General features: G+C 50.6%; 1 protein-coding gene and 1 pseudogene across 4 annotated transcripts in view; both read left to right on the top strand.

The window, feature by feature from the left end:
* FRMD5 (FERM domain containing 5) overlaps positions 1-14,506 on the top strand; it is a 320,560-nt gene that overhangs the window by 291,867 nt on the left and 14,187 nt on the right. For all 4 annotated transcript variants that reach the window (XM_069558868.1, XM_069558870.1, XM_069558871.1 and 1 more), the window contains 4 exons: positions 142-239; positions 2,751-2,874; positions 5,577-5,664; positions 13,467-13,555. In XM_069558868.1, coding sequence (XP_069414969.1) covers positions 142-239; positions 2,751-2,874; positions 5,577-5,664; positions 13,467-13,555 — 399 coding nt within the window. The remainder of the gene's footprint in view (positions 1-141; positions 240-2,750; positions 2,875-5,576; positions 5,665-13,466; positions 13,556-14,506) is intronic.
* Positions 7,050-7,212, top strand: LOC138423731 (large ribosomal subunit protein eL39-like; annotated as a pseudogene).

The raw sequence follows: 14,506 nt of genomic DNA, 5'->3' as shown, positions 1-14,506 counted from the left end.
TGTTCTGGGACATGTTTTGAGATTTTTGTTTTAATGTAGTAAAAGTGTCCTGACAGATTTTTGATAGGCTGATATTATATATTTATGTCTTTAAAACAATCAAAGAAATCCTTTATAGTTTATTCTCTGTTTTCTCTCCAGGTATTTAGTCTTCCTGCAGATCAAAAGGGATCTCTACCACGGCCGCCTCCTCTGTAAAACATCAGATGCTGCCTTGTTAGCAGCTTATATCCTTCAAGGTAATGACTTTTGACAGGATAAATTTGCTTTTCATGCTAAGTACTGATTACATTATTTCAGTTACCACAGATGACTACTTCTTGGATATAAACAGTATCTAACTTGAAACAGAGTCCAAGTTAAAGGACTTTGCCTGGACTCCCTTGATCCAAGAAGCTCAGACCACTCAGCCTCAAGATGTCTGTACCTCAGGTCTTTCTGGAAGCCCCTTCAAGTCATTCAGACTCTGTTTGGGTGGCGGGGATGGGGCGGTAGGGAGTGTTTCCCTGCACCCTTGGTTGATAAAGTTACTAAGCCTCTGGAGAGTAATCCGAATCTGTTTGTTTTGGTTTTTTTCTGTCCTTTTGTGCAAATCTCAAAGATGTGAAGCGCCTTGGGATTCTGGTGTCAGTTTCAGAGACTTTCCCATTCTAATTGCTCAAAGTTGAAAATGTTTCCAAGTTACAAACCCGTTTTCTACACACAAATAAGAGTTGGGGCTGTACCCAGCCAATACCCAGACTGGCTTTTTGTTTTTTTGCAAAACAGAGGGAAAGGTATGCACTCTTTATACATCATCCCTTCTCCTTTCATGAGATGCAGGAGACTCCTAAGTGCCACTTCCTGGGCTTCTCTTAGTCCTTCAGCCTGAAACTGTCACTGGGTTATTTTGGGCCACAGCGCTAACATCGTGAAGTTTCTCCCAAAGAAACTGAACTTGTAATCGGAAATCTGTGAACTCCAGGAAGCTACTTTGTGAATAGAACCTAAAAAAAAAAAAATGCTTGCCAATAAGAAACTAAAGTTCTTCCGGCAAGAAAAATGTCACAGCTGCGTTATGAATGTAACAGTCATTCTATTGCAACTTTGACTTCTGAGACTCCTGTTTTTAAAAAAAAAAAAAACACCCAAGTAGGAAGTCTAGAAGGTGCTTGCTAACTTTAAGGGACCCAGAGAGATCCCTTTCATTTTTAAAGGAAAACCTGGTCCCATCTAAGTGAAATTTTAAACTCTGGTCTTTTCTTTAGTTTTACCCTGACGGCCATATTGAAATTTGTTTGTTTGTTTTAAAAGAAGTCACTGATATCCAACACTGATGTTTCCCACTGGGAGCTTTCTAAGTAAAATTATAATAAATGACCCCATGGCACAAGGTCATTTCAGACATTAAGCCCCAGGAAAACTTTAGTCTCTTTCTGCTGCTGCTGCTGCTGCTAAGTCGCTTCAGTTGTGTCCGACTCTGTGCAACCCCATAGACGGCAGCCCATGAGGCTCCCCTGTCTCTGGGATTCTCCAGGCAAGAACACTGGAGTGGGTTGCCATTTCCTTCTCCAATGCATGAAAGGGAAACGTGAAAGTGAAGTCGCTCAGTTGTGTCCAACTCTTAGCGACCCCATGGACTGCAGCCAACCAGGCTCCTCCGTCCATGGAATTCTCCAGGCAAGAGGGCTGGAGTTGGGTGCCATAGTCTCTGTCTAAATGGTAGAAATTCCCAAGTAATTTGGAAGATAGGATCAGGAGACTGGTGCCACAGAACAATACTCAGTTGTGAAAAAAGGGCACATTTTTTTCCTTAATATTTACTCCTCACTCAAGACTTCTCACCTGCACTGGCTGTGGTTCTCACTAGGGAAGGAGAAGAGACAAGCACACAGCGGCTGAACTGCTCAACACCCTTCCTCCTAACGCGCACACAGCGTTCCCTGTGGAATGCTCCGTGTGGAGAAGGCTGGGTTCTGACCTGGAGACACACTGTGAGGAGCAGTGTGGGCCCAGTGACCCCGCGAAGTTCACTGATCTGAGGTCTCAGCAGTTAGGGGATGGACTCCAAATTTTCAGGGGGAGAAAGCCCAGCCCCACCCCCACAGGAAACGGAGAAGTCAGCCTTGGGACCCGATGCCCCTGAACTCCGTGGCACTCTCTGGTTATAGCCAGTCTTCCCGCTCTGCAGGCTTCTCTAAGGGGCCTGGCACCTGGTCAGCCCTCAGTGAGTAGTTACTCAAATATGTTCACTTGATCTGATTTGGACCCAGAGCTGAGTTCTGAGTGTGGGTCGTGACTCAGTCATCATTTGGCTGTGTCCCTGCTAAAATCCTCAGAATGAGACTTAGGTTTCGGATGTGGCCGAGGCCCAGAAGGCTCTGATCTCCTGATCCAGCTCACAGTTTCCTTTGCTGCCGCAAAGAGCTTCACCCTCAGGCTCTCTCCTCGTGGCTGAATGGATGTGGGCATGGGGCAGGGGCTGCTCTTTCACAGCAGTTTACCTGTGGTGGTCTCAGGACATAGGCTCAGCTCCACTCTCTCCACGTGGTCTTGAAACCAACACAGCCAATGGACACAGGAGGGGAAACAAAGCCGGGCCTGCTCCTGAGACCTGCCCTCCGCCCCGCCCACAGTCGTGCTCAGGACCCACTGTTCGTGGCAAATGTGGTGCAGACTTTGCCTTCTGCTCTGCGTGTTAGTCTCCTGTTGTGTTGCCAGTGACGATTTACCTGTCTCCACAATTGTTTCCTCTGCTTTCCTTTTGCAAGCGGAGATTGGGGATTATGACCCAGGAAAACACCCCGAAGGCTACAGCTCCAAGTTCCAGTTTTTCCCTAAACATTCAGAGAAGCTGGAAAGGAAGATTGCTGAGATTCACAGGACAGAGCTCAGGTGCGTGTCCCACGGTTCAGGCCAGGCCACTGTCTCCCCCACGGCCCAAGCACACGTTGTCTGCTCCGGTAGACCCAGCCCTCCTCACTCCAGGATGTAACCATGTTCCAATCTCAGTGATCCACTGCCCGTACAACCTTAAGGCTCCCTCTTCAAGAACAGTGGTGTAGGCTGAGGCTTAAAGGCAAGAGAGATGCTATATTGTAAGGAAAACAGAGAAGGATTTGCCTCTGAAAGGTATTTGCTTCACTAAGATAAACGGAGAGGGATCGGGCCGGGTTGGGGGGGAGGTCGGGGGAGGGCAGTAGAGGGATGTGGAGCAGAAGCATGAACTGGGAAAAAGGAAAACAAAAGAAATAGCAAAAGAGAACCGAGAGGAGGGGTTAGGAAGATGGGCACATCTCCACCCCTGGTCTGTGACTTCTAGGTCAGCAGATAGAACTGAGCAGGGCCAGATGCTCTGGGCGCAGGGAGATTCCTGGCTCAGGGGGTGTGACTTTAACATTGCCTCCCTCGACCCCACACTGCTGTACCCAGGGAAGAAGGGGAGATGCAGCCAGAAGCAGGAGGTAACTGCCCTCCTCAGATTGTCCTAGTTCACCCAGATATACCCAAGTCCATAAAAATAGTATCAATGCATCCTTTCACCCATATGAAATAGGGTTTTCTACAAAGGTTGATTTTTATTTAAAAAAAAAAAAACAAAGGGGTATTTAGGCTCTACTTTGTATGGCATGCTGGAGCAGACGCTCAACTGCTCAACTGTGAAGAAAAAATTTACATATAATACAGCATATTAATACAGTACAATTTTTTTAATATTTTAACATATTTTTGTAACTTACCTTTCTGGGGTAGGACAGTGCTCAAGGGGAGGGGGGGAGAAAAATATTCCTAATGATAATATTAAGCTTAAACTAGTTCCTAACTGATGCCCTCCCCCCCCAACAAAACCAAAAAAATCCTTCACCTTCACTCAAAAATTTTACCAAGAAATATGTCCGCAAAGCCTCCTTACTTTTATAAACAGACCTCCTGCCCGCTGTGTGGCCATATTGGACCCCACTCCGCCTAGAGGAATGGAGACCCCTGTCAGAGGTGGAATCCCAGCCCCTCCCACGACTCCTCCCATCACTCTTGGCGAATAGCGGCCCCTTGTGGTAAAAGTCAGAATAGACACACATCATGAGGGCGTATGGCTCATTCAGAGAGACCCGGGGTCTCTGCTGGGGCTGCCTGGAGGCGCTGCCAGGAAGGTTTTAAGAGATGTCAGAGCACTGGGAACAGTCCTCCAGAAACCTAACAGAAGTCAGGGGGATCGCCCAGGAAACGATGCCCACTTGGAGGACCCCAGAGGGTTGGGCTGACTCCAGGGGTGAATGGAGCCCAGGGAAGCCGGGCAGCCTCCTGCCAGGGAGCAGCGCCTCCCTGGAAGGGGCGTCGGTGCTCAGTGGCCTCTGGGGCCTGGCTTTCTGCCTGCTGTGCCAGCGTTTTCCCAACACCTTCCCCATGTCTCAGGTGCACTGGTAGAGGTATGCACAGAACCCTCACTGCTCACACAGGCTCAGCCTCATCTTCATCACCTAAAACTGGTCTGCATTTCCTCTTTCCGGCTCTGAGATCCTTGAGGGCCCTGGCTGTGCATTAAATTCTATGGTGTGTTTCACACCTGGCCGCCCAAAGGCTGCTGGGGTGTTAATGGATTGCTGCCTCTCCACAGACACGGGCGGGAGTCGGGGACAGCTCCTCCTTGGGCGGGCTTGTCTTCCTGCCCTGCCATAGGACTTGAGGCAGATGATGAACTTAGAGAGTTGCAGTCCTGTCCAGCAGCTGTCTGAGTTCTTGACTGCACAAACTACCCACCCCCTCCTGTCCCTGAAGCCCTCCCCCACATCAGTGGAAGGACATCAGCTTGCCAGGGTGCTGGACACTGAGACCCCGTGTGACCCTGCCTGCCCTGGTCCTATTCGGAGCTTGTCCATACCTCTTCCTGCTGAGGAGCCAGCAGGAAGGGGACGATGCCCAAGGCTCCTCCTTCAGAGGGCTTGGTTCCAGCACTGGTTTCTTTTTCTGTTTGTTTCCTCTTCATAGTCATCACCTTGTGGGCAGACAGAGCTATTGCGAAGTCTGGGGAGCTCAGCAGCGGCTCTCACTGCGTCTCTTTTCCCCAGTCCCATGTGCCCTTCTGGTAAAGGAAGAGGGTTAGGCAACAAGATACACAGGTCCTGTGTTAGTGTCTCAGTCCAGATCAGATGGCCTGCAGCCAGCCTATAGATGTATTTTTTCCTGCCCCCATCATATTTAAAACTGAGAAATGCCACATAAAAATCAGTGTATCTGAATTCTCTTTAAAAATCACACCTAGCAATGCTGGGCCCTGCTTTCTAACACTACCATCTTGGAGCTGGAGAGCAGCTTCCCTCTTTAGATGGGGTGGCATTCCCAGTTTGCCATAGTCCCCACCACTCTCTATGGTGTTACACTCAGCCCATGTCATTCATCACACTGCCTGCCTCACTCTGAAGACATCTGAGGGTTTGACCCTAGAAAAGGGTCTGTGAAGTCAGTCCTAGGACAGAGCCAGGAGCACACCCCATGAGAAATAGTAGCGTGAGAGACCCTGGGCACTTCTTAATTGAGTTCATCTCAGGGAAACCTATAGGAACAGGAAATCCTGAATCGCTTCATTTTCTTTATTCCAGTGGTCAAACACCAGCAACTTCAGAGCTGAACTTTTTAAGGAAAGCGCAGACATTGGAGACATATGGAGTGGACCCCCACCCGTGTAAGGTAAGGCACCCCTGTGGCTGGAGACTGCACCGATTTTGCCCCCCGCCCACCAGAGGATGACAGGCAGGGAGGGACCTCATGCCTGCACCACCCCACCCCACCCCCACCCCCGCCACCCTGCCCTTCAATACTGAGATGACTGACTCCATTAGTGACAGAGGGCAGAGAAAACGTCTCATTGTGAAAACTCCTCTGGATTCCACGCTGCGGAATCTTGTGCCACTTCAGAGCTGAAGCATACAGGCACAGTCTAAATAACAAATCTGAAACCAGGGCCCCCCTTTGGGAGCCGTGGGTAATTCGGTGGGACTGAGGAGAGGCGGAATGTGGGAGCCCCGCCCCTCCCAGGGAATGATCAGAGGAGCTCAGCGCACGGCCCACCCTTCCCTGACCCGTAATCTAGTTTCTGTCCAGGAGTGGGTTTTATTGACTGTAGAGCGGCAGTGGAGTCGCACTTAATTCCATTATGCGCCTGTGAGCGGGACAGGGACCAACCAGCCCGCGAGGCTCTGTCCAGAGAAACCCTCTGTAATTACTCACGCGCGTCTGGCACTTGGGAGATGAGCTTGGGCAGCCGCAGACACTGAGCAGAGAGGTGGAGACCGTGGCCCTCTCTCCCTGTCTGTCTGTGGCTGGATCCCCGCACGTCATCTCATTCCAGCTCTGACGCTTCTGGTCTCTGCCTCAGTCCTCCAGATCTGTGCCTCTTTCTCTCCACTACCGGAGAGACCCCAGTAAAACTGAGTCTGAACATTGACCTCTCGTTCCTAAAAAGTGAGGGGCAGTGTAGGCGTCCAACAAGAAAGAACAGAACAGAAACCAAAGAAGCCAGAATTACCTTTCTCGTGGCCCCTTGGTGAGGAGATGCTCTTGCATAGGATTAAATGGCAAAACTTCAGTTAACTTTGAGAACATTCTGGCACTCAGAAACCTGGCCACCCTCCCAGCTCGACGATTCCCTGTCCACCAGCACAGCCTGCTGACAGATAACCCGTGTTCTTGAGGGCCAACACTGTCAGAAAACACATTCATGCCAGTTTATACCCCCCCAAAAAATGACATACGGGTATGTACAAATGAATTAGCAAAGCTTCCTGAATGATGCCTTCTGCACCCCCAGCACAGTTTAACTTGCATCCACTGCTTGGATACCAATGGCAGAGGGCTACAGAGAACCAAAGAGAGCTTTGGGGTCAACCGGCCTTGGCTTTAGTGCTGGGCCCTCCTTACTGGGGCCTTCAGAGGCTTCTCTGAGCCTCCCTTGCCTTGTCGGTGTGAAAGCCCTCAGCAGATACCCCTGAGTCACTTCAAGACCTTAGGAGACACCGCTGCCTTCTTTCCTTCTCCGCCACCCTGCGCATGGCTGAATTTGCTCCACGTCTTCTCACAAGACTTTCAGGATGGAGCGATTTCCTCACCAAGAAGCGAAAGCAGAATCGTCCCGTTTTCCAATGGATTCAAATGAAAACTGGTAATAAAATCAGGTACCACTTCAGGAGAAGACACTGGAGAAGCACCAAGCTGGGTCTTTCAGGATCTCGCACATGAAGCGGCACACATTAGGCTGTGTCAAGGTCACTTGCATCTTATCATTATCACTTTGCGAGCACGTACTATCTGACCTGCTGGGTATGTTTTATTGGCAGAATGATTTTTCTCTCTGTCAAGTGTTTCTGCACTAGTGCTTCTGGCTTAGTAATAAACACGTGAGGCCTTTTGTTGGGGGAAAAAAAAAGACCCAGCTGCCTAAAGATGAATAAGGTCAACCGAAGATGCCAGGTCACCTCTGCATGTGACCCATCTGTTTGGTCCCTTTGAGGAGAGGAGGGTCCCTGGGCAGGGCCGTCACCGGGTGGCGTGTAACCTGAGCATGACAACTGAGTGGGATGGGTGAAGGTCTCTCCTGTTGTTTCCAGAGATCTGGAAGCCAAGGAGCAGCCCACTTGGTGTGCAGCCCAAATCCACATGTACCCTGGGACTGGGGGGCTCCTGGTCAGCCCTGTCTTTGAGCCTGTCCACCATCAGACAGAGGTGAAGGAACCAGCGTTCATACCAGGCACTGCACGAGGCCCAGTCCCATGTATCACATCATTTCACCCCCGCGGCATCAACTCCAAGAAGCGGGGAGGGAGGAGAGGCTTGTGGCATGCCTTCCCGGGCAGGCGCACTGGAACCCCTTCACATTATTTTCTCATTTAATCCTCATGCCAGCACTGGGGTGTGGATATTATTCTTCCTGATTTATAGACAAAGAGCTGAACGTTCCGGCAGGCCACAGTGCGCAAGGCCTTGAGTGGCAGAGCAGGAATATGAACTAAGGTCCCTTCCTGTTGTGCATCTCTCAGGAGCAGAAGCACCCAGACTTCCTTGTGAAGTAGGTGGGAGCAGTCACCTCGCTGGGCTTCCACTCCCGTGTTCCTGGGCTCCATACTTCTTGCTGGTGCAGGGCCCTGCTGCAGGCCCCACAGCTCATCTCCTTGGGCTCCAGCTCAGGATGTCCTCAGCCCTCCTGGGCAAGGAGAACAGTCTGGGAGCCTTTTACTCTTGCCACTAAGTAGAGTCACTTTGGTGATAGGCTACCAAGCACTTGCCTTGACGTTGCTACAAGGGGAGCCGAAAGAAGCTGGAGTGCTCAGTGTAATAAATACTGATGATTTCTATTAACAGAGAGGCAATTACTGGGCCCTGGGAATCTGGGGCACGCAGCCCTAGGGAGGACAGAAGAAGAAGAATCGTTTCGATAATTAAATGAGAGCAGAACAAGGCTTCGGCTGGGCTCTGTTCTCCTGGACTGATTAAGAAGCTGCTGTTCTTCCTGTCCATGCTGATGGTTTCTTTCTGACCAGGATGTCCTTGCCTGGCCCTGGGACTAGGAAGAGGAGATCCTACCAACTCTGGGTGGAAGAGCCAGAGGGCTCCTCTCTAGCTAGCTGTCTTACACTAATACACGAACCCTGAATTCGCAAAAGCTATCCTGAGCTCTCTGCCTTTCCCCTGGCCCCCAGCTCCCGGCAGAAGCCCCTAGCAGACCAAGCCTACAGCTGCTGGAGGAGAAAAATGGAGCAAACCACTGATGGCCCAGCCTTGTGCCTGGCCCCCAGCCTGACATCTCTCCAACATCAGGGGACATCATCTTGCTCCTTTCAGGGAGCCTGAGCCTGGTGCTCTGCCCTGGTCTCCAGACTGTGGCCCCCTACCCTGCTGAGGTTCATGGGCTGGTCGAACCCATCACATGAGCCCCTTCTTATCATGAGTCTTGAAGGGACCATTTATTGAGAGCCAGCACATGCCAGGCACATACACACAGTATCTCATTTCATCTTTACAACTCTGCTAAGAAGACATTCTTGTCTTCTCTTTAATATAAGAACACTGAGCTTTGAGGAACTAACATGTCCAGGGTTACTGGCAAGGACGGTACTGGGACTCGAAGCTTCGTCTCCGTGTTGTCCTCTTTCAGTGGTCGTTCATGGTCTTCCACCTCGGAGAAATGGCATTTATTTAGGAACAAAGCGGGACTCACAGCCACCTCTGATCAAGAGAGGACAAAAAGGCTTATGAGACTTTTGAAATCATCGTAGAAAAATGTAACAGAAATTGATGAGCTGGCTTTATGCCTGTTCTGTACAGACCAAGAAAAAAGTTGACTTCAGCAGGATCTAGATTAGATCAACCACACAAATGCAAGGTTGTGCTGTTTCCTTGCTCTTAAAGTGGGATCTTTTACTTTCATAATCCAGCTGTGTAGGCTCCTCTCTAAGTAAAGCCACCCCCCATCTTGACACATCGCCCCCTTACCTCAGAGAAGCAGAACAAGAGGGATCAGTGCTGACTTGCCTCGCCCTCAGCTTGGCCCCTCTTGGCTGCCATGCAGGGAATGTTAGGTTTCCTGCCCAAATGGAAGGCTTGACCGAAGTCACTTCAGTGGCAAGTTCCTGCCAAGGTGTGCATTTCTGAGCTCTCACGGCTGCATGCCAAGCCTCTTGGAGGGGGCTGCCTGCTCTCCTTATTGCCACTGTACATTCTTGTGGCCGTGTTTTTTGTTTGTTTATTTAGACTTCTTTTTTTGGGGGGGATATGCCTCATGGCTTAGAGGACCTTAGTCCTCCAACCAGGAATCAAACCCATACCTCCTGCAGTGGAGTGTAGTCTTAACCACGGAACCAGCAGGAAAGTACCATGACTGTGTTTAAGTATGTTGAAACTGGCTGACTCTCATGACTAGCTTAGTGTGAAGGTCCCCCAGCTCCAAGCTCTTTCAGGAATGGGCATCACTGTCTGGAAGAGCATATGCAATCCTCTTTCCTAAGGTTTTTTCTGTTTCTTTGTTTTTTAAAGAATAATAGAGGCTTCATCCACCCAGACTGAATTTGTTTCGGTCAGGTCCAGAGGAAGAACTGTGTGACCTTAAGCGGCATTAACAACTGAGAATGCTGTGGTCCTGACCCAGTCACCCCCAGGATGTCCTCGGGGGGGTAGCAGACAGAGCCTATTTCACTGTATTCAGAGGTGGGTCTGAGCAAAGGTGGCCTGGTGTCCCCATTTCCAAGAACCTATCAGGACTGATTTCTAAAAATCCTTTTCTGGGCAGAGTGATCATCTCAGGGTGAACAGCTGATGACTGATGGATATAGGTTAGGTCTCATGGTGGGTTCCATTAGAACACGTGAATGACTGCAAATCCATCCCCTCCCCAAAACACCGTTGGCCTTGTCCTGGCAGTACGTCATTTAGGCCATCTTCCTAAAATCATACAGAAATAATATTTCTTTTTTCCTTTTTTAATGATTTTTTAAATTATTTGGCTGTGCTGGGTCTTAGTTGTGGCACTTGGGATCTTTAATCTTCGCTGTAGTGTGCAAGATCTTTAGTTACGGCGTGTAAACTCTCAGTTACGGCCTGTGGGCTCTAGTTCCCTGACCAGGGATGGAACCTGGGCCTTTGCATTGGGAGCGAGGAGTCTTAGGCACTAGGCCACCAGGGAAGTCCTGAAAGTAGTATTTCTTCAAGTCTGTATGGTGGCCCTCATCTGTAAGATGAGGGAACTGAGGCCCAGAGGAGCAAGGAGGTTACGGAGCAAATTAAGCATCACTGGGGTCCTGAACCAGGACTGAAGCTCCTTCCACAGGGCTGAGGAGCAGGACGGCTGTAGAGCAGTGGTGGTAACTGCTCTGTGGCTGGCAAGACCTGGGTGTTTACTCCACTTCCCAGGTCACTAGTGGCGCAGTCCCAGGGGTGCTGATTGCGCCACCATGGAGGGGACAGGCAGGAAAGATGGCTGAGACGGGAGCCTGGGAGACAGGGTGCGGCCGCCTGTCACTTCTCTCCCTGTCCTCATCGCCTTCTCTTGTCAGTAACTCATCCTTTCACATAGAAACCCCAGGGGCAGGCTCACAAGGAGAACGGCTCGTTAGAGGAAGGAAACTGGGAAGCTTCCAGAGACGGTGTCGGTGTGGCCGCCTGTGTGTTTTCACGCTGGTCCAGGTGTGAGGTTTCATGCTGTAATCCAGTCCCACTCCTCACGTGTAGAGACAAGTAGCAAACCTCCCAGCTGCCTGGCCCCTGCCCAGTGGGTGCCAGGTGCCAGGGCCTTGCAGCAGCTTTGTCTGCAGCTGTTGCATCAGAAGCAGTCTGGATAATTGCTCTCTTCAAATGAGAGGATGAATGGGGATATAGCACAGGTGCTATTATTATTTATTGGAATAAGTAATATTTACCGGCGTTTAATCGGGGTTTCTTAGCATGTTTGCTCCCTGTTCCTAGTCAGCCAGTCTGGTCAGGAGAGACTGTTTCTAAGTCCAACACATCCTTCACTCGGAGGCCAGCCCTGGGGTATCTGGATGGTGCAATGACCAGTGCCAACGCAGGAACCCAGCTCATGGGAGGACCTGCCCTTCCCTTCACTGTCACCACAGTGATCCTCACAGAGGTCTGACTCCTCCAGCCCGCCCAGTTAGTGCTGGGCCCCCTGGCACACTCTGCATTGCGTGTAGTGCTGACGTTCAGCCGTTAGCTCCCACCACCAAGCCCTGGTGACAGGCAGGGGGAGGCCCAGCCCCATGGCCTCCCAGTATCTCCATTCAGGTTATTTTTAAACAGCTTTTTGCTGTGCCCATGGGTTGAACGATGTTGTGTTTGCAGCCAGGTGTTGGGGTCACAACAGACCGAAAGGAAAGGACAGTAGCAGCTGTGCACTCGTTCAAATGTTTGCAAAATGTACTCTTGACTTATTCCCTGGCTCCATTGTTCATGCCTGTAACCCTGGCTCGAAAAGACAGTTTTAGGGCAAAACTGTACTTTTTTCTTGAGGCAAGGCCCATGAGGCCCTGCAGAGCCCCCACTGTTCTCAGGACTGATCAGGCTGAAGGTCTGCACCAGTGAGGCAAAGCTGGGAGGTGGGAGCGGCTAGGAGAGCCCCGCAGCCACAGCCCCCATTTGCACGCATCACACCAGGGGCCCGACTCCAACCCTGTGACACCATCTGAGTTGTGTCTCAGATGAGTGTCCTGCAGTCCCATTCAGTCAGCATCCAGGCATGATTTCTGGCCCCCTGCACACCCTCACCCCCCAGCAGGACAGATGCTCACCTGTGGCCATTATTAGGAAGGAAGTACCTCTGAGAGGATGTACCCCAGCATCCAGTGTTCTGGGCCCCATCCCAGCCTCGAAAAGGCCTGGGCCTTCTGGAGTCCGTTTCCCACAGGAGGGAACCAGGACCTACAGCTTCTGCCGCACCTTCTCCCCTTTCTGCGTAGCAGAGCCTCAAGCCTCCTGTTTACCAGCTCAAAGTGACAGGTGATCTCTTGGTGGGTTCAGGCGACACAGGGCTGGTGGTAGCTGTTCCACTTGGCTGGTTGCTTTTTATATTTTCTTCAGCTAAACTTTCCTGAGGGAGTCCAGTGTGTTAGGCCATCATGATACTGATTACTGCTATTCTCACTCACTCAGAGCTGCTTTCTTTCGAAATATAATTCACACATCAAAACAATCCATCCTTTTCAAAGCGTGCAGTTCGATGGTTTTTAGCCCGTTAACAGTTGTGAAACCATCACAACGATTGAATTTTAGGGCATTTCCGTCATCCAAAGAAACCCTGTACCTCTCAGCTGTCACTCCCCATCCCCATTTCCCCGTAGCCTCTGGCAACCGGAAACACACTTTTTTGTCCGTGGATTTGCCTGGACATGTCATATAAATGCAAGTGTATGCCGTGTGCTCTTTGATTACTGGCTTATTTCACTTAGCACAGCGTTTCCAAGCTTCACCTGTTGTTCATTCCTTTTTGCTGCCAAATAATATTCCATTGTACGGACGTGCCACGTTTTGTTTATTCGTCTGTCAGCTGATGGACACTGAGGTTATTTCCACTTTGCAGCTGCTATGAATAATCCTGCTCTGAATGTTCACGCACAAGTTTCTGTGTGAACGTATGTTTTCGGTTCTCTTGGGTACATAACCTAGGAGTGGAATTGCTCGGTCATACGGTAACTCTACGTTTAACAATCTGAAAGAACACCCAAACTGCTTTCCAAAGTGACTGGACCATTTTACAGTCCCCCCCAGCAATGTGTTCTCTGGATATTCACAATAGCTTTCTAAGACTGGTATTATAATCTACAACTTAAATTAAGGCCACTGAGGCTCAGGAAAGGTAAGAAACTTGCCTGTTACTTGCAAATGCCAAGCTCTTCCCTCTGTGACCAGTTGCCAAGTATTAACCCTGTATCCTCAGAGGACAGCTGTGCTCTTCACCCTTTACCTCTATGCCTGCACCACCCTGATGGGAAATCTTTATGTTACAGGACGTGTCAGGAAATGCTGCATTTCTGGCCTTCACTCCTTTTGGGTTTGTTGTTCTGCAAGGAAACAAGAGAGTCCACTTCATTAAATGGTGAGTATCTTCATTTCCAAAACAGGCTTTTTACCCCTCACCAGCTGGGGAGGGCTGTGGTTCCCATGTCCTTTGTCTGTGAGTGGGCGAGTTCTGGTTCTGAACCCTCTCCTAAGCCTTGCGTCCATGATGGTAACTGGTGAAGGTAGTGGTCTCTTCTAGGGATCCTATTCTTCCAAAGGGGTGTTCCTGAGAGCCATCAGCCTCTCCAGAGAGAAAGGGTGTGGATACTTGGTTCCTATGTAGGATGAGAGGTCTAGAGCTGGAGCCAGTGTCAGGGAAGCAAAGTTCCCATAAGAACCGAGTCCTTGGGACTGACCTCCACTGGGGGCCATAGCATCTCAGGGAGGGTCACTTCTTACCCACTCTCCTAACAAAGGAGGGCTTGCAGTGACCCCTGGGGCAGACAGAAGTTACCCTGGTGCTCTGCAAAACACCCTCCTCAGACTGAACCCCTCAGTGGGCACTGCCTGTGGGAACAGATGCCGCTGTATCCCATCCCTTCAGGGCTTTAGGGGTCCTCGGCCTCCAGAAGTCACATGCCTACCCTTTGTCCCCTTCCACTCCTGTCTCCAGCAGGCAGGAGCCCCCGCTGCAGCTGCACTGACCGCTCCCTCCCTGCCCATCTGCCGGGGTCTGTTCTGCGGCAGAGCTCTGTGAGCTGAAGCCACAGACTCTAGTTTGTTGATGGACACGTGGCTCTCCAAGAGACTCTTTTTCAGGCACATGCAGACATCGTGCAGCCTCATCAGACCATGCTGCACATTCTCCTTGGCCCCTGCGACCCCTGAACCTCCCTTTAGGCTGAGAGGTCTAAGCTGGTCTGCTCCTCAGGGGCTTGGACAAGCATCTTTCTTTGGCCCAGCAGGGCTAGCCACGGAATCCCACTCCTGGCTCATCCCCTTGGCCTTCTCCAGAAGAGCTGGTGGGAAACCCAAGGGGAGAGCTCTC

The sequence above is a fragment of the Ovis canadensis genome, chromosome 18 (assembly GCF_042477335.2).
Source record: "Ovis canadensis isolate MfBH-ARS-UI-01 breed Bighorn chromosome 18, ARS-UI_OviCan_v2, whole genome shotgun sequence".
Classification (NCBI taxonomy): domain Eukaryota; kingdom Metazoa; phylum Chordata; class Mammalia; order Artiodactyla; family Bovidae; genus Ovis; species Ovis canadensis.
The sequence above is the reverse complement of the archived record's forward strand: the minus strand, read 5'-3'. Positions and strand labels throughout refer to the sequence as shown.